The sequence below is a fragment of the Chamaea fasciata genome, unplaced genomic scaffold (assembly GCF_029207755.1).
Source record: "Chamaea fasciata isolate MVZ Bird 193981 ecotype frontalis unplaced genomic scaffold, bChaFas1.0.hap1 SCAF_17, whole genome shotgun sequence".
Classification (NCBI taxonomy): Eukaryota; Metazoa; Chordata; class Aves; order Passeriformes; family Sylviidae; genus Chamaea; species Chamaea fasciata.
In genome coordinates, this window is record NW_027094102.1 from 14,839,140 (window position 1) to 14,863,403 (window position 24,264).

The 24,264-nt window shown below is 52.2% G+C and overlaps 1 protein-coding gene across 3 annotated transcripts; it reads left to right on the forward strand.

The window, feature by feature from the left end:
• The first annotated feature begins 537 nt into the window (after nt 1-537).
• GGT7 (gamma-glutamyltransferase 7) lies at nt 538-21,408 on the forward strand. 3 transcript variants are annotated; one of them, XM_066198923.1, is made up of 15 exons: nt 538-870; nt 3,607-3,833; nt 4,933-5,084; nt 6,262-6,376; nt 6,891-6,958; nt 7,624-7,697; nt 8,131-8,324; nt 10,380-10,467; nt 11,489-11,616; nt 13,892-13,980; nt 14,772-14,924; nt 15,428-15,545; nt 16,056-16,193; nt 17,136-17,235; nt 18,677-21,408. In XM_066198923.1, the coding sequence occupies exons 1-15, from the start codon at nt 690-692 to the stop codon at nt 18,838-18,840; spliced, it is 1,989 nt and encodes a 662-aa protein (XP_066055020.1). In that variant the 5' UTR covers nt 538-689; the 3' UTR covers nt 18,841-21,408. The 3 variants fall into 3 exon arrangements, with proteins under 3 accessions (XP_066055020.1, XP_066055019.1, XP_066055018.1); XM_066198922.1 differs by lacking the exon at nt 538-870 and adding an exon at nt 997-3,363; XM_066198921.1 differs by lacking the exon at nt 538-870 and adding an exon at nt 997-3,095.
• Nucleotides 21,409-24,264: the final 2,856 nt, after the last annotated feature.

The window sequence follows — 24,264 nt, forward strand, 5'->3', positions numbered from 1 at the left end:
TGAGAGCTGCCAGCGACTGAAGGAAGGCTCCTCGAGAGCAGACCCCTGGCTGCTCCGGGGCAATGTCACAGCATCTCTCGCCGATGGTGCCGCTGGGTGCTGGCCGCCCCTTGGCCCGTGACAAGGGGTGACGTGAGCCCCCCTGCTACGGGCTGGCTGCGGCAGCGACATAATGTCCATGCACATCCCCTGGAAAACTCTTCCAGCCTCCTGGAGGCGAGACTGAGGAATCTCGGATCCAGGTCCATGGGGGCTCGGCCCGGAACGCAAACCCGCCTGGTGCGGTGGGGCCGGGGCTGATCCCCCCTGTTGGGGTCAGGGGCGAAGGGGAGCTCGGGCCACGGAGCCGGGCCCGGCCCCTCCGCTCTGCCCCGAGCCGCGCCGCTGCCCATGCCGGGTGCCGGTGCTGGCTGTCCCCGGCAACACCCAGGGCAAGGCCGGGCTGCCGTGCCGGCCCCGCCGGCGGAGCGGCCCCGGCCCGGGGAGGAGCCGCCCCTGCCCGGCCCGGCCCCTTCCGGCGGCGCGGGGCGGCTCCGTGTGCCCGGGCGCGGTGGGCCCGGCGCGGCGCTGGGGCCAGGCCCGGCTCGGCTCGGCTCGGCTCGGCTCGGCTCGGCTCGGCTCGGCTCGGCTCGGCTCGGCTCGGCTCGGGTGTCCCGGCTCGGCGTGACCCGGTTCGGGCTGAGCCGGCGATGGCGGTGCCGGCGGAGGCGGTGCCGGGCCGGCAGCGGGCCCTGGCCGCCGGCTCGCCCGTGGACTACATGAGCATCACCAGCTTCCCGCGGCTGCCCGAGGAGGAGGCAAGCGGCGCGGCCGAGAGCGGCCTCCGCGCCCGCAAGGAGGAGGACGCGTTCCTGGGCGAGCAGGACACGGGTGAGGGGCGGCGGCAGAGCCCGCCCGCGGCCCCCGGCACCCCCCGGCCCTCGGCCCCGCGCCCGCAGCGGGGCTCCCCGGGCTCCCGCCGTCCCTGTGTCCCGGCCCCGCGTTCACCCTGAGGGGCGGAAGGCAGCCAGAGATCCAGGGCGCGGAGCCTCCCAGGGCAGCCTGGATTGTGCGTTCTCTCCCAGCCAGCTTGGCCTTCCAGCCTGGACCACTTGTGCGTGGCCTCCTTGCATGCTCCTTGAGCATCTCTCCACCTGGTATGCTCCATGAGCATCCCTCTACCCTGGGTGCTCCTTGCATATCCCTCGGTCTGGGATGCTCCATCCCTCTGGTTCTCAGCTGGAATAAAGTCAGGTGATCATTCGATCTGTAAGAAAATCCTCTGCCTATTTTTAACTGATTGCTAACTCCTCCGTAGTTGAGAGAAATGCTGTTTCTCCCCCATGTCATGTTTCTGCAAGTGGTGTTGCCCTTCTCCCCTGGGGGTGGTTCCCAGTCCGGGTGCCTGTCAGACCCCGGGCCAGGTTTCCACAGCCCCAGGCACCCCTTGCCCTTTGCCCTGTCCCACCGTGCCCACGGGTGAAGCTCCCATTGCCCGTTCCCTCCCTGTGCTCTCCTGACCGTCGAGGCAAAGCCACTGCCTGCAGGGGTGTGGGAAGAGCTCTCCTGGAAGCACGGGGCCTTGTCACACACCCAGAATCTAGTGCAGTTTTGGCAGTGCCAATACCCGCACATGGGGCGGCTGGAGAAGAGAGCTGCTGCTCTCCTGACACTTGTTGCCGGCACACCCGCAGAGCCCACCAGCACCTCCAGTCTCTGCTGTCTCCTCTGCAGCAGCTCCAGATGTGAGGTGGCCCTGGTTCTCCAAAGCATTGGCACCTCCATAGAACTACGTCTCCTGCACAGCCCCACGGAGGCCAAGTGGGATTTGGTGGCTTCTCTTTCAAAGCATGCATATTGGTGGTGGGATGGGCAGCTGGGCAGGCTGCTTCTTGCTCCCCCTGCTCCCAAGTGACCCCTTCCAGTTGCTCCCATCCCCACACCACAGCTCTGCCGTCCCTACGCAACACCAGTGGTCACAAAGACTAAAAGTAGGATGTCTGTGGTAGAGGATGGAGGTACTTTGTGGTGGGAGGGCTGTGGTCTGCCCTCTTCCACAGCTGCTTCCTAAGTATTCATGTCCCCTCGTGCTGGGCTGGCCTGTCATCAGAGCGGAGGGATGATGTCCTAGAGGGATTGGGCAGAGGAGTCCAGCGCACTCCTTGCTGTTTCCCTGCAGGTAGGGCTGGGACCTCACTCAGATGTGACATCCCACCCCAACGGCAGCCCCTGCCAGGCCAGTTGTGGCCCCCACTGAGGCCAGCAGCCGGTCTTCCCACTCAGTCCAGCTCACTTAGACCAGAAGCCCGTGAGGGGCTCCGTGTGTGCTCAGAGGCTCAGGCTGGAAAAGCTGAGCCTTTCCCAGTCCCACTCCTAAACCACCACAGCACAAATGAGATTTAATTCAGCCTGAGGGGATTCCCTGGTTGTAGGAGTTTACTCCTGGTTGCAGCATCGCTGAAATTAAAACTCCTTCCCTCCCTGGCCTCAGGAGAGCTGCAGCCAGGTCATGTTAATGCCATGACAAGGGCTGGACTGGCAGTGCCCAGGGCAATCTCACCTGCCAGACAGGACAAGCAGGTGATGGAAGATGTGGGCTTTCCTGCTCACTCCCCTCTCCTTTTCCAAACCCAGGAAACATCTATATGGAGGGACAAGCTTCTCGTCTTTTCCACTTGATGCCCCTCTTTTTCCATTATGGGTGCACAGTGCACTGCAGCCCCTGAAAAAATTCTTCCAGGAGCCCTGGATGATGCCCTGAGCTCCTTGGTCCCCTTCAGAACCCGTGAGGGACGGGCACGACCTCACAGCTGCCCCAGCAGCTCTGTGTGCGTGGCAGCAACCGGGACGGGCAGGGCATCTTTAGCCAGTGTCCTCCCAGCGCAAGGGCAGCCACTGACACACAGATTCAAGGCATCTTCCAGAGCAAAAACAGAGACTTTTTCATCCTGCTGAGGCCCAGCAAACCCCTGCCCCACTGCTTTGCCATCTTGGAGCCAGGTGTCCTGTGTGTGGCTTCATTTCACAGTGGGAAATCTGCCAGAGGAAGCAAGGAATTAAAGCAGAGTCCTTCCTGCAGCGGAGCGAGTGGATGTTCCGAGGCCTCCGGTTTGCAGGTTTGCTCCTCTCTGCCCTCATTTCCCTAGAGGTATTTTCTGTGCCCAGGCCAAATGTTTTGCTTTACCTCTGTTTTGCTCAGGTGCTTTAGCTCAATCACAGCTCCAAGTAAAGCTGCTGCATCTTTTTTTATATCTTAATTTCTTCTTCTTCAGTCCCACTGCATTTCAGAGACCTGTTGGCTGTGTTAAGAACACCTCTAAATGGAGCATAGGAGTGGGCCTATCACTGAAGACTGATAAATGGACTGAAATGGAAATTCAAGAGGTTTTTGTCTCTCTTAATCGCCAGGGAAGTCAGTTTGGAATAACTAGAGCTAAAGAAAAGGATCAGTAAAATGACTCAAAGCAGCATCTGAGCCAGAAAGGCTCCTGAGAGCTGGGATCAATAGGGAAGGTGATAGCCATGCTGGAAGGGGCTCAGTGTAATGTTAGTGCTGGGTAAACACTGCAATAAGAGCCCCAAGTTGCTCAATAACTCACACTTGTTTTTTCCCTGCTGCCCACAAAGACCCAGACTCCTTCCTGAAGTCTGCGCGTCTCCAGCGCCTGCCCTCGTCCTCCTCAGAGATGGGAAGCCAGGACGTGTCCCCTCTGCAGGAGACCAGCAAGGACCCCTTCTCAGGAGACTGCAGCTGCCGGCAGGATGGGCTGACCGTCATCATCACCGCCTGCCTGACCTTCGCCACAGGTGTCACTGTGGCCCTCATCATGCAGATCTATTTTGGGGACCCTCAGGTAAGACAGAACTGTGGCTTTATGGTTGGGCTTTGTCTCCAAAGATGGGAGAGCTCCTTGACTTCCCTCCTGGGTCAGCAATTCAGCAAGGGAAGTACTGGGAAGCCATGGCTGGTGTCAGTGAGGCCTTGGGTGCTGTCTGCCCCTGGTTCCACCCCAAATTGGCTCGAAAGTCTTTTCCTGCACCTGGAGGTTGTACTTGAAGAGCCGAGCCAGACTCTCAGAGCTTGCTGCATGGCCAGGGTGTGGGGGCCTGTGTCAGGCAGGTTTGGGGGTGCTGCTGGGGCGGGGCAGACAACCCAACTGCTGTGACTCCAGCTGTGGTTTGAGCCAGGTGGGAGTGCTTTCAGAAAATAATCTTCAGTTAAACAGTGGGCATCTTGTCCACTTGGATAGAGTTTTATGGATTATGGGCATACATGCCCAGATTCACCTCTGGAAGATTCATCCAGGACCAAGCAGGGCAATAGCTGGAGACAGAGGTGAACCTCCTGCTAATCTGTTCCACAGCCTGGTGCTAGATTGCAGAGCCAAGGCCATGGGGTTGGATCCTCCTGCAGAACCTCTGCCAGGGTCACAGTCCAACAGGAGTCACCATCACCATCTCCACATGCTGCCATGGCCTTTCTGTATTAGTTTGTCCCCGGGCCACCCTGGCTCTTGTTGAGATGCTGCAGTTTTTGCCACAGGGCTGAAATCAACTCTTTAAAATATCACATGACTGTATTAGCGCAGCGTTGGCACAAGGATGAGAACAAGCTGTGGTCATGGAGGTGTGCTGCATTCTTTGCAGCTGTGTCCCCATTCCCAGTGACTGCCTGGCTGCAGCACTGGGACAGCTCTGGGTTTGGGAGGGGCAGAGGGAGATGTGGCCCCCAGCTTGGCACACGGAGTGTGGAAGGCTGTCTGTACTGGTGGCTGTGGCTACCTGCAGCTGCCCGGGATCAGGGATGTGCCATGGGACATACAGTTCCCACTGGCATTTGTTGGATCAGCCATGGCCTCAGCGCTGGCCCCAGGCTTCAGGTGCCACATTGGTGGGTGCAGATGTGGGCAGTACCAACACCAGTGCCCAGCACAACCCTCTCCTGTCCGGCAGCTGTTCCACCACGGTGCCGTGGTGACGGACGCCGCGCGCTGCACCGCGCTGGGCACCCACGTGCTGGCCAGGCACGGCTCCTCAGTGGACGCAGCCATCGCCTCGGCCCTGTGCGCCGGCATCGTCAACCCCCACACCTCGGGGCTGGGAGGGTAAGTGTGGGGCACTGCCCCCTGTTCTTGTCTTCAGGTGTCCTCAAGTGAGTGGTTTCACAGAATCTCAGACTGCTTTGGGTTGGAGAGACCTTAAAGCCCATCCAGTTCCACCTCCTTCCATGGCAGGGACACCTTCCACTATCCCAGCTTGCTCCAAGCCCCATCCAACCTGGCCTTGGACTCTTCCGGGGATGGTGCAGCCTGCACCAGTGCCTGGTGCCCCCACCACCTCCCCGTCAGACAGCATCTTCCATGGTATTTCTTCCAAATACCTGATACAAACTTTCCCTCTGTCAGTTTAAAGCCATTCCCCCTTGTTCTGTCACTATCTGCCCTTGTGAAAAGTCCCTCTGTGGCTGAGAAATGCCTCCGTGGAAGGCTCAGGGTGTGGTGCCAGGGCTCTGACATCAGGCAGTGGATGTGTCCATGTCTGCCACAGTGGACCTTCCTGTGCACCGTGCTGTCAGCACGGGAAAGACACCCCCTCAGGCAGGGAAATTTGTTCCTGCTGCAGGGGCTGCAGGGAGCATCCAAGGCCCAGGGCTGGTGAGCCTTGCTGTGAATGTGCCAGGAGCTACAAACACCCCGGGCTCAGTCCCAGTGTTTTCAGAGCTCCAGTCTTGCCTTCCACGAGCTCTGCTCCTGAGGCTGAGGTCCAAACCGAGCTCCAGGCAGCTGCCAGAGAGGGGTGACCTTCTCCCCGCCCTCATACCCAGGGTGGCATCCAAGTGAGCCTGGTGCTCCTGGCTTCTCTGCAGGAGGGCTCAGGAGCGTTGCATAAACCAAAGCCACCTGATCACTGCTCCAGCTGCACCACCCATTGCTGCTGTAAGCAAACACCCTCTTTTGTTGCAAAACTGCTCAGATTAGAAAGAAAATCCCAGATGGTCCCAGCCTGGCAGTGGAACAGAGCCAGCGGCTCCCTGGCCAGCCAGGCAGGGACTGCTCCAGCCTCACCAGGCTCAGCACAGGGCTGCCTGTGTCCCACACCAACCCTGGCTGTCCTTGTGTGTGCCCTAGGGAAGGACAGCAGCATTCCCTGCCCCTCCAGCCACCCGGGGCCCTACTGGGGCTGGTGACCTGCCACAGCCCCCCTTGCCGCGCTGGTCCGGCCCTGGCCCCAGTACCCCCCGGGCTATAGGGCACAGACAGCCCTGACACTGTCTCGCCGCAGGGGCGGGGTAATGCTGGTCCACGACATCCGCAAGAACAGGAGCTGGGTGATCGACTTCCGTGAGGTGGCTCCCCTGGGCATCCCACTGGAAGGGGACCTGCAGCAGGACGCCAAGGTGAGAAACAGCATCCCACAGCCATCGCCTCCAGGGCTGTTGTCTCCAGCTCTCCTCCCTCCAACTTTCAGGCTGAGGGCCAGATGCCCAGCAAAGCAACAAGGGGTCTCTCTCATCATGGGAGATCCTGGGCCCTACAGACATGGGGAATCTAGGGAAAACACTTTATCAGCCCCAAAATACCTGCAGAGCTTTGGGGAGTAAAGAGGCATGTCTCTGTGGCAGCAGGGTGCTGGGAGAACAAGAGCCCCAGGAAGGAGCATAACTGTTCTGCTGAGTTATGTCTCCTGACCAAACTGCATTGAGAACAAGATTGAATTTGCCTCTCTCCTTCCAAAACCTTTTATTCCACAGGGTCCGTAGGTTGCTACAGACCTCTTCCCCTGTCCTAACTCTGCAGATAGTTCAGAAGTAAACATGACTTGCACCTCCTTGACTTGAGATTGGGGACCGTGTCCCATGTCCTCGTGGAAAGGAGACTACTCTCTTCCTTTTTGTCCTTCCTGTTTTACAGCCAGGTCTGCTCGTGGGGGTGCCAGGCATGATCCAAGGAATGTACCAGGCACACCAGTTACATGGCAGGTAAGACATGAGGCTGGCACAGGCTGTGTCCTGGGGTCCCCGTGGGAAGCTGGAAGCACATGAGCCCTTGCCATCAGACCATGTTCTCAGCCACCAGTCAAAACCATTAGCTAATGGAGGCTTGTGCTGAAAGATTTTTTTTTTTTTTTTTTTTTTTTTTTTTTTGCTATTTCATGTACACAAGAAAAAATTCAGCTTTGTTGTGTTTTCTGCAAAGTGAAATTTTGGCTAAGGAGATGTACAATAAATGTTCTGTTAGAGGTGCAGCACGTTGCCTTGCATGTCTGTGCATTTTCATTCTCTTTAGCTGGATCCTAATAGGTGTACCTGTCCTTGGTGCTCTCTTGGGATATGGAGGGTTCTGAATGATTTGCTCAGGACCAGAGCCTGGCTTGAGATTTTGCTGCTGAGATGCCCCTTCCCCCATCCATGCACTGCCATTCCTCTCTGGTTCAGGAGGTTCCATCCTGGAACGCTGAGATGATCTTGTTAAGGAAAAACACAAGCACTGAAAGCTCAGTGCTCCTTTTGGCCACTGCTGGCCCCACAGCCTGGTATTCCAGGAGCCCCTGACTGCAGAGCTGAGCCCTGTGCTTGCTCCACACCACCCTGCCCCACTGCACCCCTCCAAGGCCTGTTTCTCTTTGTCTTCTCTCCTTTGGCAGGCTCCCGTGGTCTGAGCTGCTGAGCCTCACGGCGGATGTCGCCCAGAACGGGTTTAATGTCACTCATGACCTGGGTGAGTACCTGGTGGGCAGCTGCCCAGCACAGGGCAGTTCACTGTGCAAGGCAGCTGGGGGTTAGTCATAGGAAATCAGGGCTTTGTGGACCTGGAAATGGATGGCGTTGGGAGCTGAGCAATGTGTGAGCCACAGTCTGCTAGGGGACGGCATGGTGGCAGCTAAACGGGAGCCTTTTGCCATGGCTGGGCAGAGCCAGGGCAGAGTAGCCACACTGGGCAGTGCCCAGGGCCAGGCAGGGAAGGGTGCTGGGGTTTCTTTGGGTTTCTTTTCCAGTTCCAAAGGACCCATGGTCCAGTTCCCCTCGAGTTTTGCAATAGGGCCAGAGGCAGCAGCAGGCCTCCAACATCCCCATCAGGTGCACAGTGACTCCGGGTCCTTTGTGCCTTCCTGACCCCTGCTTTTTCTGGACCTTCCCCTTCTCACCTGCAGCCAAAGCCCTGAGTGAACTGAAAGACCTGAACTACTCTGACCGATTCCATGAGATCTTCCTGCCAGATGGGCAGCCCCTGCTGCCTGGGATGTTTGTGCGGCGCCTGGACCTCGCGGCCGTGCTGCAGCTGCTGGGGGCAGAAGGGGTGTCAGCCTTCTACAGCGGAAACTTGACCCAGGAGATGATCTCCGAGGTGAGCCAGGACTGGCCCTGTCACCTGCTGGCCTGGGGCTGCCACCTGCTCAAGGTGACAAACTGGAGATAAGCCAAGTGCCAGCACAGTGATGGGGACAGACGCCTCCTTTTCCTTTCCTGTCCCTGCAGTGGTGTAAGTGGCACACAGGCCATTCCCATGGTCTACAGAAGTGAAACCTCCATTTCTTCTATAACCAGGACAGTCTGTAAGGAAAACAAAAATCACTTTTGGCTCTGGGCTCTGTTCATTTGGATGACAAAGCCTTTTTCCCCAGAACGACAGGATGATGAGAAGCAAGTTGTTGTGGTTAATGGGACTGTAGGATACAGACTCCAGGAAGATGGTTTTAAAAAACAACCGTGAGTCTTGTGAGCAGAGGATTAGAAAGGCTTGGTCCCACTTGTGGTTACCCTAGTTTAACTGCTATTAGAGGTGCTCTGGAAAAAATATCAGAACAGACAAAGTAAATCTGGTGAAAAAAGCCCCCAGCAAACCGTAGCAACTTCTATATCTGTGAGGCTGCAGTCAGGGTAGTTGGGGAACTGTTTTATTTGAGCCACCGTGGTTCAAATGATACTCTTTCAATAGCTCACCAAGAATCTGGAATGTGTTCATTCCACTCAAGCCTCAGACATCTGTGGCCTCAGTGCTTGGAAATCTGCAGTTCACCTGTACTATAGCAGAGGTGAAGGATGAGGAGCAGGAAGAGTCCCAAGCTTGTGAGCATCTCCACAGCTAAACCCTGCTTTGTCACTGTGTTCCCCTGACCTGAGGACTGTCACAGGGAAGCACAAATTCCCTGTTGAGGAGCAAGGCCCACGATTGCCACATCAAAGACCCTGACAAAGCTCTGGGATCCAGTGCACAATTCCAGTTTTGGTTGCAGAGCAAAGTGCTGCCTTCACAAAGTGTTTATTGTTCCAGCAGAGGGAGGGCGTCCATCTGGTAAAATCAAGAATAGCTTCAAAACACCCACGTTTTTCTTCCAGGCACAGATGCAAAATAGTGCTCTCTGGGGAATTTGAGATGTCTCCAGTGTGATGTCTGACTGGAGCTTCTTCCCCTTTCTCTGCTCCTTGTGCCCCATTCCCTGCTGGCTGGGTCTAGGGAGCCAGGTCCTGGCTCAGCACGGCCCTGTGGTTCAACCAGCCTTTTCTCTGGGAAGGAAACAGGGATCCCAAGTAGGAGAGACATCTTTAGCCTTGGGGTTGTTTGATATTCTGGCCCTACAGCATGCTCTTCATTAGCTGTCTTGCTCCAGTGATTCATTCCGTTTTGCCAGAGAAGGAGTTTTCCTACCAAGGAAGCTGGTTGGGTTAGAGATCAGAGCATACAGATATCCCAACAATCCCACCCTCTCCCTGAGAGCATTGTCCAAACACTCCTGGAGTTCTGGCAGCCTTGGGGAGCCTGGGCAGTGCCCACCACCATCTGATGGTCCTCCCTCATCTCCATCATGACTCAAGCAGAGAAGACCTGCAGTGGAGGGAATAGCCCATCTTTCCTGTGTTCATGAAAATTACCAACCCTGGTACATTGTACCTCTCACAGGAGTCTTACAGGAAAACCAAGGCTACAGCAGACCCACTGTCAGCTGAAATAATTTCAAATAGAGTGGGAATAGTGATTTTTTTAGTTGAGATTTCTGGCAATGGCCACCTGCTACACCCAGGCTCCTTGTTTCCTGGATCCATAATCCTGGCAGTATTCAGTACCCCTAAACACACTCCTGTTTGCCAGCCAGGGCAGGGAAGGCTGCAGGGCAGGGCCAGTCCCCATCTTCCTGGGCAGACAGAATGTCCTGGGGGCACGCCTGGGGTGGGTGAGCTTTTGGAGGTGAGTGCAGAGCCTTCCTGCAATGCTGAACAGTGGGCCAGGTCACCAGGGCTGTGAAAACACAGATTTCCAGGGTATCCTAAGGAACCTGGCACTTGGCTTAGGAATCTCAATGGAATGTTTTTGACAGTGAGGGGTGTGTTCCCCTGGGCCAGCACGAGGAGCTGAGAGCCTTGGCCCAGCCTGCTCAGTGTGCACTGCTTTGCTCTCGTGCAGGTCCACAACTACGGAGGAGTCTTGGTGGAGGAGGATTTCAGCAATTACAGTGTGACTGTGGAGGAGCCCGTGCACACAATCTATCGAGGTACACCCTCACCCATTGCCATGCAGCTCCAGGGGAAAGTTTTCTTCACCTTGCAAGGGGTGGCAACAGCATTGAACAAGAGTTGAAGTCAAAGCTGTGCTGAAATGTCTGCAGAAAGGCCTTCCAGGGAGCTTCCTGCTATTCCCTGCTGACACTGATATGTCATGGGTGGTTCAGGAGATTTTCAGCACTTTGAAATGTTTTTTCCCTTGAAAGTCTAACAATGCAACATGGTCATATTTTGATGCAACGTCTCAATAAAAGCTGGACCTGCAGCTGAAGACAGTTCCCAAAGGGAAAAAAGCTAATTTTATGCAAGAAGTTTCTAAAATGTCATTCTTTCCTCGCAGTCCCTGTATTTGCCCTCCTTATAGCTGTAAGTTGCAAACCCATTTTTTAGGTGGCCTTCCAGTATGTAAAAGGGGTTTGTAAAAATGAGGGAAGTGACTTTTAACATGGGTAGATAGTGACAGGACAAGGGGAGTGATTTCAGACTATAAGAAAAGAGATTAAGATAAGATGTTAGGAAGCAATTTCTCCCTGTGAGGGTGGTGAGGCCCTGGCACAGAGAAGCTGTGGCTGCCCCACCCCTGGAAGTGTCCAAGGCCTGGTTGAATGGGGCTTGGAGCACCCTGGGATGGTGGAAGGTGTCCCTGTCCATGGCATGGGTTGGGACTGGATGACTTCTAAGGTCCCTTCCAACCTAAACCATTCTGGTTTTCTATTACTATCTCTCTATTCTTGCATAATGCAGTCTGGAAACCAACAGACAACCAATGAGAACTGAATTTCAGAAGCAAAAAAGCATCCCTGTTTGGGCTTCCTTCATCCTTCATGAAGAAACAGAAAGATACAACAAAGATGTTTTGGGAAACCCTTCTCAAATCATGTTGCTTTCTATTATTTTCCCTCAAATCTGCAAGGGTTTCCCTGTCCTCAAGAGCACTGACTCTTGGGTGAGTGTTCTCACTGGATGGTATCTGTCAAAAGCAGCTTCATTCCTCTTTTCTTCCCTCCACAGGGCACCTTGTTTTCACCCCCCCAGCTCCACATGCAGGTCCTGCTCTGATCACAGCACTGAACATCCTCGAGGGCTTTAACATCACACGGCAAGGATCCAGAGGGAATATCTTGCACTGGATGACAGAGGTAAGAGGAGGTTCAACGTTTGGCTGAATTGCTTGTGCTGCGAGGGAATGATTTATTTATTTTGTGGTTGTACAAAAAGGTTTGTAGGTTATTTTCAGAGGAGAATGAGCAAATCGATGCTAAAGTGTAAACCTGAAGAGTGCTGCTGGATCAGAGGCTGAGCAGGATCTTTCCTCCTTAGGAAGAGCTTTTTCAGAACAGACTGTGGCTTTGTCCATTTATTGTGTACAACCATCTCTGCCTAGTGACCCCACAGCACCTGAGGGTGGTCCCATCAAGTTCCTCCACCTCTTAGCTCCAGTGGCCCTGGCCATTGCAGAGCACCCGAGGGCACTACAAAGTGTGCTGCAAGAAAAGCCTCTACACAGTGATGACAAGGAAACTGGCCCAATAGTTCACTTCACATTGAAAAAAAAGTTTGCATTTTGCCTACCTCCTGATCTCTGAGGTCCAGAATTTTTCCAGTATTTAGAACTGTCCTGCCAAAACATTACAGCTTCCCAGGAGGCTGAGCAAGTGCTCTGTCTCCTGCTCTGTAAGCAGAGTTGTGCTCTTAGATGCTCCACAGATCCACAGCTGGGCTTTATGAGCTGGGAATTTTAATTGAGGATTTAATTACATCCTTGTAGCAGACAGGACAATGGATGCTTGGAATGTGTCAGCAAAAATGCAGCACCTGGGGGTGCTGCATTACACACTGTGCAGAGACACAGGAGGTTGACTCACCTGAGTAATTTTTGAGCTCTCTTCAGGACACTCTGGGTGAATCTATTTGCTCTGCTGAGAGTTCCACCTGTTGGTTATCCTGGAGCAGCAATCTCCAGCACCAAGGCAGTCACTTCTGTGTTGTCAAGAACATGTGGCTGAGGTTCAGTGCTAGGCCAGCAGGTATCCAGCCCTGGGACAAGGAGGACCAGGATGTCCTTAACCTCCAGGGTGGACATGCTCTGCGTGTTTCCATGGAGCTCTTCCCTGGCCTGCAAGCCCTTGTCCCCACTGACACGGTGTGGTGGTCAGGACACTGCTCATGGAAATGCTGCCTTCTCCAGAGGTTTGTCACCTTCTACTCTCCATACAGTTGATAACCAAGGAAAAGCTGTTGCTGTGTGGCACATTCCAGACCAGGAGTCGCATCTCACTGGCTGCCTGCAGGGGACTGGGCTGTTCTGAATGCTGAATGACCATGGCAGGATCTGCAGGCTGAATGTTGGGTGTGTTTCTGCTTGGCAGAGGCTGGCATGGCTGAAGAGCAGCTCTCTCTCTCCTCGTACCTCTGCCCAGGGCTGGATAAACCATGTCCTTTCAAATTGCATCTTCCCATTTTCAGTGGACTGGCTCAGGCAGGAGTCTGCATGTTTGAGAAACCAGATCCTTTCCTCCTTTGTACCATCATTCCCTGATGTGTGCTAGGACTGATGCTTTCTGTTCAAACCCTTTGGATGGTTTACAGCCAGGAGCTGGGCAGCAGCTGGGGAGCAGAACAGCTCATTTCTGCTCAGCATTGGTGCTGGGCCAGCAGAGCTGGGATCCAGAGGCAGCAGCGAGCCCAGCACCCACTGTCCCATTGGGATTCAGTCTGCTCTCTGCTGTTGTGGTGACCACTCAGGAATGGAAAGGGAAAGTAAATGGCATCCTGGAGACCCTGTCTGCCAGCTGGTAATGAAGCTGAACCACTGAGCTGGACATCAGCCCCTGCCAGGGATGTTGCACTTGTGGCTTCCCACTGCCAGAGGGCAGGGTTAGATAGGATATAGGGAAGAAATTCTTCCCTGTGAGAATGATGAGCTGCTGGCAGAGGTTGCCCAGAGATGCTGTGGCCACCAGATCCCTGGAAGCATTCAAGACCGGGTTGGAGAAATGTGGGAAGGTGTCCCTGTCCGTGGCAGGGGGCTGGAATGTGATGAGCTTTAAGGTCCTTTCCAGCTCCAACCATTTTGTGGTTTTGTGGTTGTACAAATGCTGCTGGATTCACCTGGCTCCCCCAGAGCAGTTTGCCATGCTGGACTGAGGCTCTTTGGTTCCCATATTCACATGTGGCAGCCCTTTGCACTGAGGTATTCCCAGAACCCAGACTTCTGGGAATTTTTCTTCACAAGCTTTAGCCAACACACCAGGACACCAGATACCTCTTCTAGTTTGGAGTATCAAAAGTTGTATTTCCAGGGCTACATAAATGTTTTTCCTTTCCCCTCTCCTCTCTTTTCCTCTCCTCTCTTTTCCTCTCCTTCTCTTCCTCCTCTCCTTCTCTTCTCCTTTCTTTCCTTTCTTTCTTTAGACACTAAAAATAGCCCTGAGTCTGGCGAGCAACCTGGGAGACCCATCTGGTGACGTGTCTGTCACTCCCACAGCAGAGGGCATGGTGAGGTATGTCTGAGGAGGAAATGCATGGTGACAGTTGCAGGATATGTGGGTTGGATATCATTCCTGGGTTTGCTGTGCCCTGAGCTTTTTCTCCCTCTGTTTTACGAAGGAAAGGTCAGACCTTGAGTGTCCTCCCAGGTCTCATTCTTTCACAAGGATCACAGCTGATACCTCAGGGCTCTGGGGATGCATCACAGGATATCCTCACTCAGAGGTTTCCTGGATCCAGCTTGAGCTTGAGGGTTTCTTCCACTTTGCTCAACCCTTTTCTCCCACCTCTAAACATTCCCTTTGAGTGGGTCAGACTAACAACCATCCCTGTGGGCATGGCCACACATGCCACTTCTGCCTATCCCTGCCCCACTGTGGGGCTCAGGGCCTTGCAGAACACCCAGATGTGCAGGAGAGACCAGGCCTGGGTTTTCAGCCCAGCCTCCCACCTCAGAGCCAGGTTTAGCCACGGTTGGTGATTGGGCTGGGCCTGACTTGTCCTCCTGCTGAAGACTGGCGTTCAGCTGGGGTTGTCACCTTGGCCATTGGGGTGGGTTCACTCCTGGTGAGGGCTAACAGGGATAGACACAGCCTTTGGAGGTTCATGACAGACTGAGTGCCTCTCTGTGCAGACTGAGCCACGTTCTCACCCCTTCCTTCCTTGGAGTGAACCAAAACAATTGGTCCTTGTGCAGCCCCTCGGGGACATGCAGCCGTAGCTCTGTGGAGACACCAGGTCATGTCCAGCTCCCCAGGCTCATGGCTTGCTTTCCTCTCTGTCTCTCTCTCCCTCCTTGCTGAAGTAAATCAGAAGCCAATTCCCTGCGCCAGCTGATCAATGACTCCCAGTCCCTGCCGTCAGACCTCCGTGTGCCTCACTCCCCCCTGGAGAGCGGGACCGCCGCCAGCCAGGTCCTTGTCATGGGCCCCGATGACTTCATCGTCGCCATGGTGAGGTAAAGGATTTGCCTCTTCCCTCCGCAGTGAGCTCAGCGGTGGGAGCAGGGAGGAGGGAGTAGGTTCAGCAGGACAGGATGGGGCCAGACCTGGAGCAGCCGGGCCGCTCTGTCCCCGTCAGTCCTGCAGCAGAGGAATGGGAGAGCTGGGGCTGAGATCCGTGGTGCTGCTCTGCCCTGTGCAATCTTGGAGCCCTCTGACAATGAAACATGGCTGGAGTGGTCTGTATCTGCTCCCTGGGGGAGAGGTGATGGCAAATGTAGGACTGATGGAGGGAGATCCATTGCAGCAAAGGGAGTCCTCAAACACGGGGAGGGTCAGAGCTGCTGTGGCATACGTGGCTCCTGCTCCTAAGTTCATGGAAACTGTCTCTCCTCAATCTCACCAGCCCTAGAGAACCACCAAAGAATCTATCAAGACAAAGTGGCACAGAAAATTGGAGCCCTGAAAGCCTCAATTCTCTGGGATGATTTTTATGAAATTTCTTTGTGTTTCCTTTCAGCTCTTTGAATCGTCCCTTTGGCAGTGGAATAGTAACACCTTCTGGAATCCTCCTGAACAGCCAGATGTTGGACTTCTCCTGGCAAAATAAAACAATGAACCACTCCATTTCCAGGCCGGTAATGAATGACATGACAAATTCTTTATTTACCTTTTTTTTTTTTTCCCCAATTTTATTCTCATCTTCACAATAGGGGACCTATTTAATGCCTTATTAATAACAGCCTGTAGAAAGCTGCTATTTTTTCATTGTATGAGCCACTGAAAGTGAGAAAACAGAGGGCTCCATGTCCATCAGTTACTGTTACAATGCAGAATTATCAAACAACACTGTTACCTACTTTCCCCGCAGCCCAGATACACTTTGAGTAACAGTGTGGACTTGTATTAAGCGCTCTCTTCATGAATTGTTGCTCTGCAGGTTAAAAAGTAACAGCAGGAAAAATGTCTTCAGGTCTTGGAAAGAAACAAATACAGACCTGTGCTGGTGGCTTCCAGTGCTGCCTTATGCATTGTAAAACCGCCCCACTTTGCTGGAGTGGTTCTTTGGAAGACGGTGATCTCCATGTTCCTTCTGTGGGAGAGTTGGCTTGTTGACACTTTTTGGTGGGACTTTTCTTCAACTGCAGCAAAACCTCGTTCAGCCTCGGAAGCGGCCGCGGTCCTTCCTGCTGCCCACCATCGTGAGGCCCTCCGAGGGGATGTGTGGCACCTACCTGTGCCTGGGAGCCAACAATGGGGACAGAGCCCTGAGCAGCATTGTCCAGGTGAGTGCCGTGTCCTCCCAGAGCAGCTGCTCTGCTCAAGGCTGAGTAGGGTCCCCTCCTTTCCCTTCCTAATTGTCCCAGACTGGGTCAAAACTGGTGGCCGCAGGTTACTGGTTCGATCTTTAGTGTCACCAGTTCCACACTTTGGTTATTTCAAATCTCTAAGGGTTACCAGTTTACTTTTCTTGCGCCTTTCCTGCTGGAACCACTCATAATTGTAGAGGAGAAGCAAAATCTATAATGGTTTTTGTCATTCTAATACCTGTTCAAAACTCATTTTAAGGATGATTAAGAAAAAAAGGAGCATCTTGTTGTTCAGAGAATTGCAGGAAACTGGCAGCCCTTTTCCACATGAAAAGCTCCTTTTAGGGCATTCCCAACTGAATTCTTCCAGCTTAACACTGAATATAAATTGGGCAGTTCCTCTTAATTTATGATTTGTAACAAAGTACTTGCCAATAGCTTGATTGGATGTACAGCAGTAATGGATTGCTGAAGAGAAAAGCCCAAGAAGGGCTCCCAGTTTCCTTACCTTTTGGAAAGCTTTTTTCAGAGCATAACCAAAGCCAAGAACTGCTTCCTCGTGCTTTGTTTGGAGAAGTCACATGCTGAGCTTTTGGCTGTAACAAACACTTCTTTAGGGCTTACATCATGTTCCAGACACACAACTCATCTACTTTAGCAGGAACTATGTGACAAAAAGCCCATGATATCCGAAAATGTCCTGCTTTAGAAGCAACAATATACAGGCCATATTCCAAGGAGCTCTTAGTGTGTGCACACCCCTGCAGCAGTTCATGCAGTTTAGTAAATGGTTCAAAATCTCCTTTGCCTGCTGCATGTGCAGATGTTGGAGCCACCAATTTGGGGGATGCTCAGGAAGTTGGCTTCTCCTATTCTCATCACGTTTTTTATTATTGAGGATAATTTATTCTGTTGCAGGTTTTGGTAAATGTTTTAACGTTTAACAAGAATCTGAGTGAAAGTTTGGCACTTGGTCGATTTCACCCACAGCTTCAGTCCAACACCTTGCAGGTTGACAGTGAGTATGATACTGGGTGGCGTGCAACCTACAAATCCAGCAAGTTTAGGAAAAGAGCAGGATTTTCCTAGCACACTGCAATAGAAGCACCACAGGTCACCATGTTCTAGGGTCCCCAGGAGTGTGGAGGGTTTTGGGGAACACAAAAATCAGAATTCAGCTTCTTCAAAGCTTGGAGCCTTTGCTGAGCTGTGACCTTTCCCTCTTGTCCTGGAAATGCTTCCTGACCCCTCCAGCACCACTTCTCCAAGCTCTTTCAGGTGCTTCTCCCCAACCCTCCATCTGTCCCAGCTCATCTCCTGGTAGTGGCCTTGTCCTGTCCTTAAATCCTTCTGGAGATCAGATGGCATGGACAGTATCCAAATCAACAAGACTGCAGCCTCAGCTTCACCCAAACATGTGCTCAAAGCTTCCTGCACTTTATTCCCACTGACATAAATTATATTCCTTCACTTTTCCCTTAATTCCAGCAGCTGGGAAGGAGGCAAGGCTTAAGGCAAGGCCTGTAGCTTGACAGTGCTGAAAACACAGCATCAGTGCTGGCACTCTGCAGTCTGTACTGTCAGCTCTTGTCCTTGTACTGTAAGTCTTGGTCTATTTGGTGTTTTTCACACAGCCCCAAACTTCACCAGAGCGAACCATAAGTGAAATTTGGTTCTTACTCCACACCAAAATAACCAAACTTTCTGGGCTTTCCCATTTCAGAGGAAAATCTTAAAAGGATCTGTCCTGCAGTGTGCCCTGCAGACTTGGAAACTAAAATGGAATTAAATCTAAAACTTGGCAAGGTCCTAATTTATGAGTTTGGATGTTTGGCATCAACAAGATACATGTTAGGACACAACATATAAAGCTAAAATACCAGTGGGGTTTCCATGTCCCTGCTCCATTTGTACAACTGCACCCCTGGTCCCAGGGCCCTTGGGCTCTTCTACTCATACAGAAATCACAAACCATCAAATGAACCAAATAAAAGCAGAAGAGCAGCAACCTAAGGTACATGTCTGGAAGATTAAGAAATGCGTGCAGGGGAAGTTGGGAGGCTTAGCACAAAGTTTATCATTAGGCAACTTGTTTTACTGTTGTTTGTTTTGAGCTCTCTTGCATCTTATTTTGACTAATAATTGTTAATACTCTTATTTGTAACTAAGAGTGGGCACTGCTTCATGTTCTCTGAGAATAACTACAATTGGTGTCAGCCACATATCTTCCCCTTCTTCCCAAGAGGACAATCTTCCACATCCTTTAATGGTGTTGTAGATCCTCCCATAGCCCACGGCACAAAGCGGTGGCCCCTGGCCCTTGGCTTGCCCAGCTGGAACTTTCTGAAGGGGCTGCAGACAGGTTCCCCCCACTGCAGACCCCGGCAGTGTCAGACAGACCTTTGCATCAAAGGCAACGTTGTTTTCAGTTACCAATTCCTCTTTTCAAATCCCTGCAGGTGAGTTTCCTGAAGAAGATATTGAATTTCTCGTAGCCAGTGGCCATCAGGTGGATAAAGTCCCAGTGGTGTCCCTGGTTCATGGGACCAGGAGAACCAACAGTTTCATCATTGGCCTGAAGGACCCCAGGAGTGCAGATGCTGCCGGAGCCACGATCTTGTAGCAGCTCCCAGGGGCCGTGTTCTGTGACCAAGGCTGACACACAACCCAGTGATGTGCATGCTCTGAAGTGGCCCCTTCTCCAGCCCTGCACACTGCTGGGAAGATGTTCTGCACTCCCCACCCCAACAGCACCAGAGGAGTCGGCAGCACCAACGTCCAGCTCTCTTTTTATTTTTCAATGATTTGGATTGCAAGCAGCCCCATCCTTGTTACAGGCAGAAGCCACTTTCCTTTTGGAAGTCTTGCTATTAGTTCAGTTTTTCTAAAGCCCAGTTCTAGCCAGCATCTTACTTTTAAGGATCAGGAACTTGAACAAGGGGAAAAACAGTTGCTGCTGCTGCTGTTGTTAATGATGATGATTATCCTCATCTTCCTGTCTTTCCCAAGTTCCTTCTTTGCCTCCAGTGTAAACCAGTAATTAACACAGCCTGATGTAGTGTTTGTAGGTGCCTGCAGTTGGAATATTGGGGAGTCCTCTAATACTCCATCTGGGCCAGCTGATTTTTACTAGCATGCAGCATCCCAGGGAAGTTCCTATGCTCACATCACTACATTCCTTGAATTTTGGCAGTAAATATTTTGAATCCAGTTGCTGCGCAGACTCACTGGTGGTCTGATTTTGTAACCAGAGCAATGGTTTTCAACAGCTCTAACAACTTTCACAACTTCCTCTAACAACTTGTGCACCCCCCAGCAGTTTTCTTACAGAGGTTCAACCTCCTCACTGGTGAATTTCAGATTAATGGTAACAGGTTTAACTTTCTTAGACACTTTTTGGAGGTATCTTAGCAATTCTCCACAGAGCTGTGAAAAACCACAGCTCATGGACTGAAGACCACACGGAGAGCATTTGGGTGGGTTCAGAGCTTTCCTTCCACTGCCTTATCTCAGTCAGTTCCAAAAGCCTGGGTCATTCCTACAGAGAGCCTTGGGAATTTCTGCTGACTGAATTAATGGCTGTACCTTAATTCTGTATTTTAGTCCTAGTGAATTAACTGGAAAAGTTGAAGAGAGTGAGAGAAGAAGTACAAACTAAACACTACTGAGATAATTTTCTGTCCACAGCATGTAGTGAAAATGAAAGAATGCTCTTGCATTTCATGTCTGAAATTGAGAAAGGAAGAATACCCCAGCTGACATCAGCACCAGGTCATTCAGCCCTCATTTGGACATCTCCTGCTCTTTTTGCTGGCAAGTTAGAGACACTTGGCACTAAAAAATCCGGAGTTGGATCATTTTCTGTGGTCTAAAATGTGATGTTTTCCTTCATGGTGCAAATGCACCCATGTCCACTGTACATATTATATATGTATGTCTGCTTATGGTTGTTTTGCTCTTTGATTTGATGATCACACCACTCACCCCGACCTTCCTACCCAGGCACCCTGTGACACCCTGTTTTTGCACCCTCTGGCACACAATGCCATGGGCTGATTTTGGGGTAGTCAGGGCCACAGGGCAGATAATTGGACTAATTGTTCCTGCCACCCAAGAGCTGTGGATCTCAGAAGACCCCAGTGAAGCATGTTGGGCTGAGTGAGAACAGAGGTGTTTTCATGCTCTGCTGAAGTGCAGCCAGCCGTGAGAGGAGCACAGCAGCTCCCACTGACAGACCATCAGCAACATTTCCTGTTCCAAGTGCATCTGTACCCTCAGCTGGGACGGGAGAAGCAGAGTGTTGTATCTGCAACGTGTTCTGTGCCACCAAGAAGAAACTTTCTTCACCACGCCACAGGGACACCAAATCTATTCATTTCTTTCTCCATCATGAGCACTGGAGTTGCTGATGGATGCAGCCCAAGGATGGGGAGTTCATAAACGTGTCCGGGAGCAGGAAGGCTCCACAGGAAGGGAAGGAGGCTGTTTCATGTGTTGAACCTCTCTGGAGATGATCTGGGGGTTTCTGGTCTGTCCAGCCCAGATCTGTCCCTCAGGCACAGAGGTTCTCTACGAGCAGCTGCAAAATACGTGGTTGAGTCACTGTCACTGCAGGACTTTGCATGAAATGTCACAAAACACTTTGAAAGATGAAATTCCTTATTAACTGAATTCACCAATTTCTGATGCTGGATTACTGTGTATATTTTTGGGAGTAAAACACTTTTGGTCAAAAGGGCACTCCTATGTCCCAAAGTGCAATTTCACAGCAATTACCCAGAATCTTAAAATAAAGCATGTTCCAATGTGTTTTGCTGGATCATGGCCTGCATTGCAAAAAAAAAAAAAAAAAAAGAGAAAACTGAAAATTAGAAGGTGAGACCTATACCTCTAGGTTTCAGCTAAGAGAAGTAAAGGTATTCTAAATTATTTCCCTTTTTTTTTTCTGTTTAAAAGCAGCATCAGTATAGCACAGATACATCCAACATAGACACCTTTAATTTGCTAATTGGCCTAGTGTCTCTGGTATTTTGAGCCCATCTGTTGTGATCTGATGAATTTAACATCTGATTAATTTAACCTCTAATGAATTTAAGATCTGCTAAATTCAACATGAGGTACCAAGAAATACCTGATGTTTCCCTCGGTGCAGGTGAGATGGACATTGTGAAATAAAGGACTGTATTGCAGAGATGTGTATGTGCAGAGTACCTGTGCTGATTTTAGCCTGGCTTTTGCAGGCATCTGACAGCCCTGAAGCAGAGTTTGTCCTCAAACTTTGTCGTGGAAGTGTCAGTGAGGAGTTCAGAACACAAAATACAAAGGGACTGAGAAAAACCATAACGGTTTTAAAAGGAACAAAATAAACAAAGAAAGTAAATACATTTTTTTAAAAAAAGCCTTTACTAAATGTGACAAATTATGATCTGGAATGTGGCCAGCTTGTTTCTGCCCAGGTTTGCAGTGCTCCACGTCAATGTGTGCTGGTTTCACATGAGAATAAGCTGGAGCCAGGCTCTGCTACCAAGTGTCAGCAGTTTATCCATGTTTCTCCCAAGGGCTGAATGCCCCTCTCGAGCACAGGAGTCAAACTGCCTGGTGGCTTTGGGCACTGCTGCTCACCGGGGCACAGCGAGCGGCCAGAGAAGGACGAGGCAGGAGGCAGCACCGCCCTCCTGCAGTGCGGGGATGAGGATGCTTTGGGGTTTGGGCTGTGCCGTTCTGTTCCCACCACTGTCCCGTGGGCGCCCAGACACGGAGAGGACGCGGAGCCTGCCTTGTTCCCAGCTCTCCGGGGGGACAGGGGCTGCTGGGGTGGTCGCGGTGGTCAGTCACTGCTGGTGTGGCTTGGCACAGGACAAGGGACCCCTGGGCACGGCTGTGGGACCTGCTGAGGAGCAGCCCCGGGCACGGTGGTTGTTCCTGCTCTCCAGCAGCTCCAGCAGCGTGTGGAAGTGGGCACTGCCCGGGGCAGGGGAGGGCACAGAGCAGCCGCTGCTGCCAGAGCTGGGGCAGCAGGTTCGGGTCCCCCATCTCCAGGGGTGATGACCAGCGTCCTGCAGCTCTGCCAGTGTCACCCTGAGGGGTCCCTCAGCTGGGGCAGCAAGTCTGAAAGTGTCACTGAGTGTCGGCCGGCCGGGTCACCCTCGGGGTACCCGCTGGAGACTCTGCCCAGATCATCGCAGGTCCTCCTTCCACTGCTGCCCAACTCCACGGGGCTGATCGGGGAGAGACGGGAGTCAGGCCTCGGTAAACACTCTGAGGGGAAACCTGCATCTCTTTTATGAATATCAAAACCACTGAGGGATTGGTAAAATGTTGCAAAGAATCAGATGGAGCAAGATCTCCTGTGGCACCCTGGTGTTTCCAGCAGTCTTGGAAAGCTCTTCCATACCTCAGTGATGGGAATTGGCACCTAGCCAGGGAAAAGAAGGCTCTGAGAGGCAGGGCTGGTTTCAGAGAGGCAGGACACCATCAAAAATGAGGCACACTTGTGTGGAGGGCAGGTGGACTAGGAGCACTAAGGCACTGATACACGCTGCCCTCGAAGAGCTCTCCAGGGGTCACAGCATTTTTCGACACAGACTGTCCTGGCAGGGTTGAGCCTGGCTGCCTGTGGGGAGCATTCTCTGTTACAACAGCTCCTGGACAGACATGGACCTTCACCCACCAGGACTGTTCCTGGCACAGCCAAGACTCCCAGCCCAGGAGGTTCTACCTTTCCATATCCTCGGAGTAGAGGAGGAGAGATTAACTCCTGTGTACCCCAGCCTTGCCTATCACATCTGTGGCCAATTGCCCACCTCTCTCATCACACTCCCAGTTTAACAAAACACCAGACCCAAAGTGATAGTGACTGCAATGCAACAGATCTCCCTTCCTTCTCTCCAAGTGAGCATTGTACCAGTGTTAGAGGGGAAATTATTTTGTTCAAGCCATTTTTTCTGTGTAATACCTGCCGTTTGAAATACTGCCATATAAAAATGTGTGTAAATAAACCCACAGTGTTGGTTGTCATGATATCAAATGCATTTGTGTTCTGTTGTGGACAATGAGGCAGCTCAAACACTTATCTCTGCTGTAGGTAGCCCTCCTTCCCTGCAGGTGCTGTGGTATCATTCATTGGCAGCAAAGTTTCAGTATTCCAAACAAACCAAGGGTCAGCTCCTGGATGAGTTCCACAAACAGAATGACAAAAAAAAATCACAGAATGACTTGGGTTGGAGGGGACCTTAGAGATTATCCAGTTCCAGCCCCTGCCCTGGGCAGGGACACCTTCCACTATCCCGTGTTGCTCCAGTCCCTGTCCAACCTAGCCTTGGGCACTTCCAGGGATGGGGCAGACACAACTTCTCCTGTGTTGTTTATGCTGTACAGAGCCTGGGCAGGACCCAGGAACACCCAAGGCTGTGTAGTAAGCTCAGCTCTGGAGACCAGCCTGCAGCACACTTTGCTGCAGGGATGTGGTGTGGCAGGTCTGGAGCAGTCCCATGTTTCTTCCCTCTTGCCCCTCCACATCACATTTTTCCCTTTTCCCCAATGCCAACAGATGCCAAGACCGCCTGAGGGTCCTTTAACTGCTGGTCTTGAGCAGAGATGCCTCAAAAAGATCTTTGGTTGTGTCCTGTCACCCTGGTGTCCCTTCAGCTCCTCTTTCCCTTTGCTTCCTTTACCCTTGTAACAAGGTTATTTTAACAGAATTGGGGTTTAGTTATGTGGAAACTGAGCCAGCTCTGGTCTTTCCCAACAGGGAGCAGAAGCATCAGAGGCCATGGGAAGCAGCGTGCTCTGAAGAGTGAGTGAAGTAGATATACAGGCCTCAGGCTGCTAAGGAAGGGAGGGCTTGTTTGCAAACTCTCTTTGTGATTAGGCACAGGGAAGTTGTCTGTGTGGGATCTCTCAAGCCCAGAACAGAATGTCACAGCACCTGGATGGCTTGAGCAGATCTTGGGGGGACAGCTCAGTATTGTCCTTCCAGAAAAGTCAGGTTTTGAAAAATAGCATTTGGCTTGTTCTTGTTTGCTGAGGGATTTGGGACGTGCCTGGT

Coding starts and splice junctions, on each gene's coding strand:
- GGT7 (XM_066198923.1), top strand. CDS start 690: ATGGCGGTGCCGGCGGAGGCGGTGCCGGGCCGGCAGCGGGCCCTGGCC. Junction 10,468..11,488: donor CGTGCACACAATCTATCGAG/GTACACCCTCAC, acceptor TTCCCTCCACAG/GGCACCTTGTTTTCACCCCC. Junction 15,546..16,055: donor ACCACTCCATTTCCAGGCCG/GTAATGAATGAC, acceptor CTTCAACTGCAG/CAAAACCTCGTTCAGCCTCG.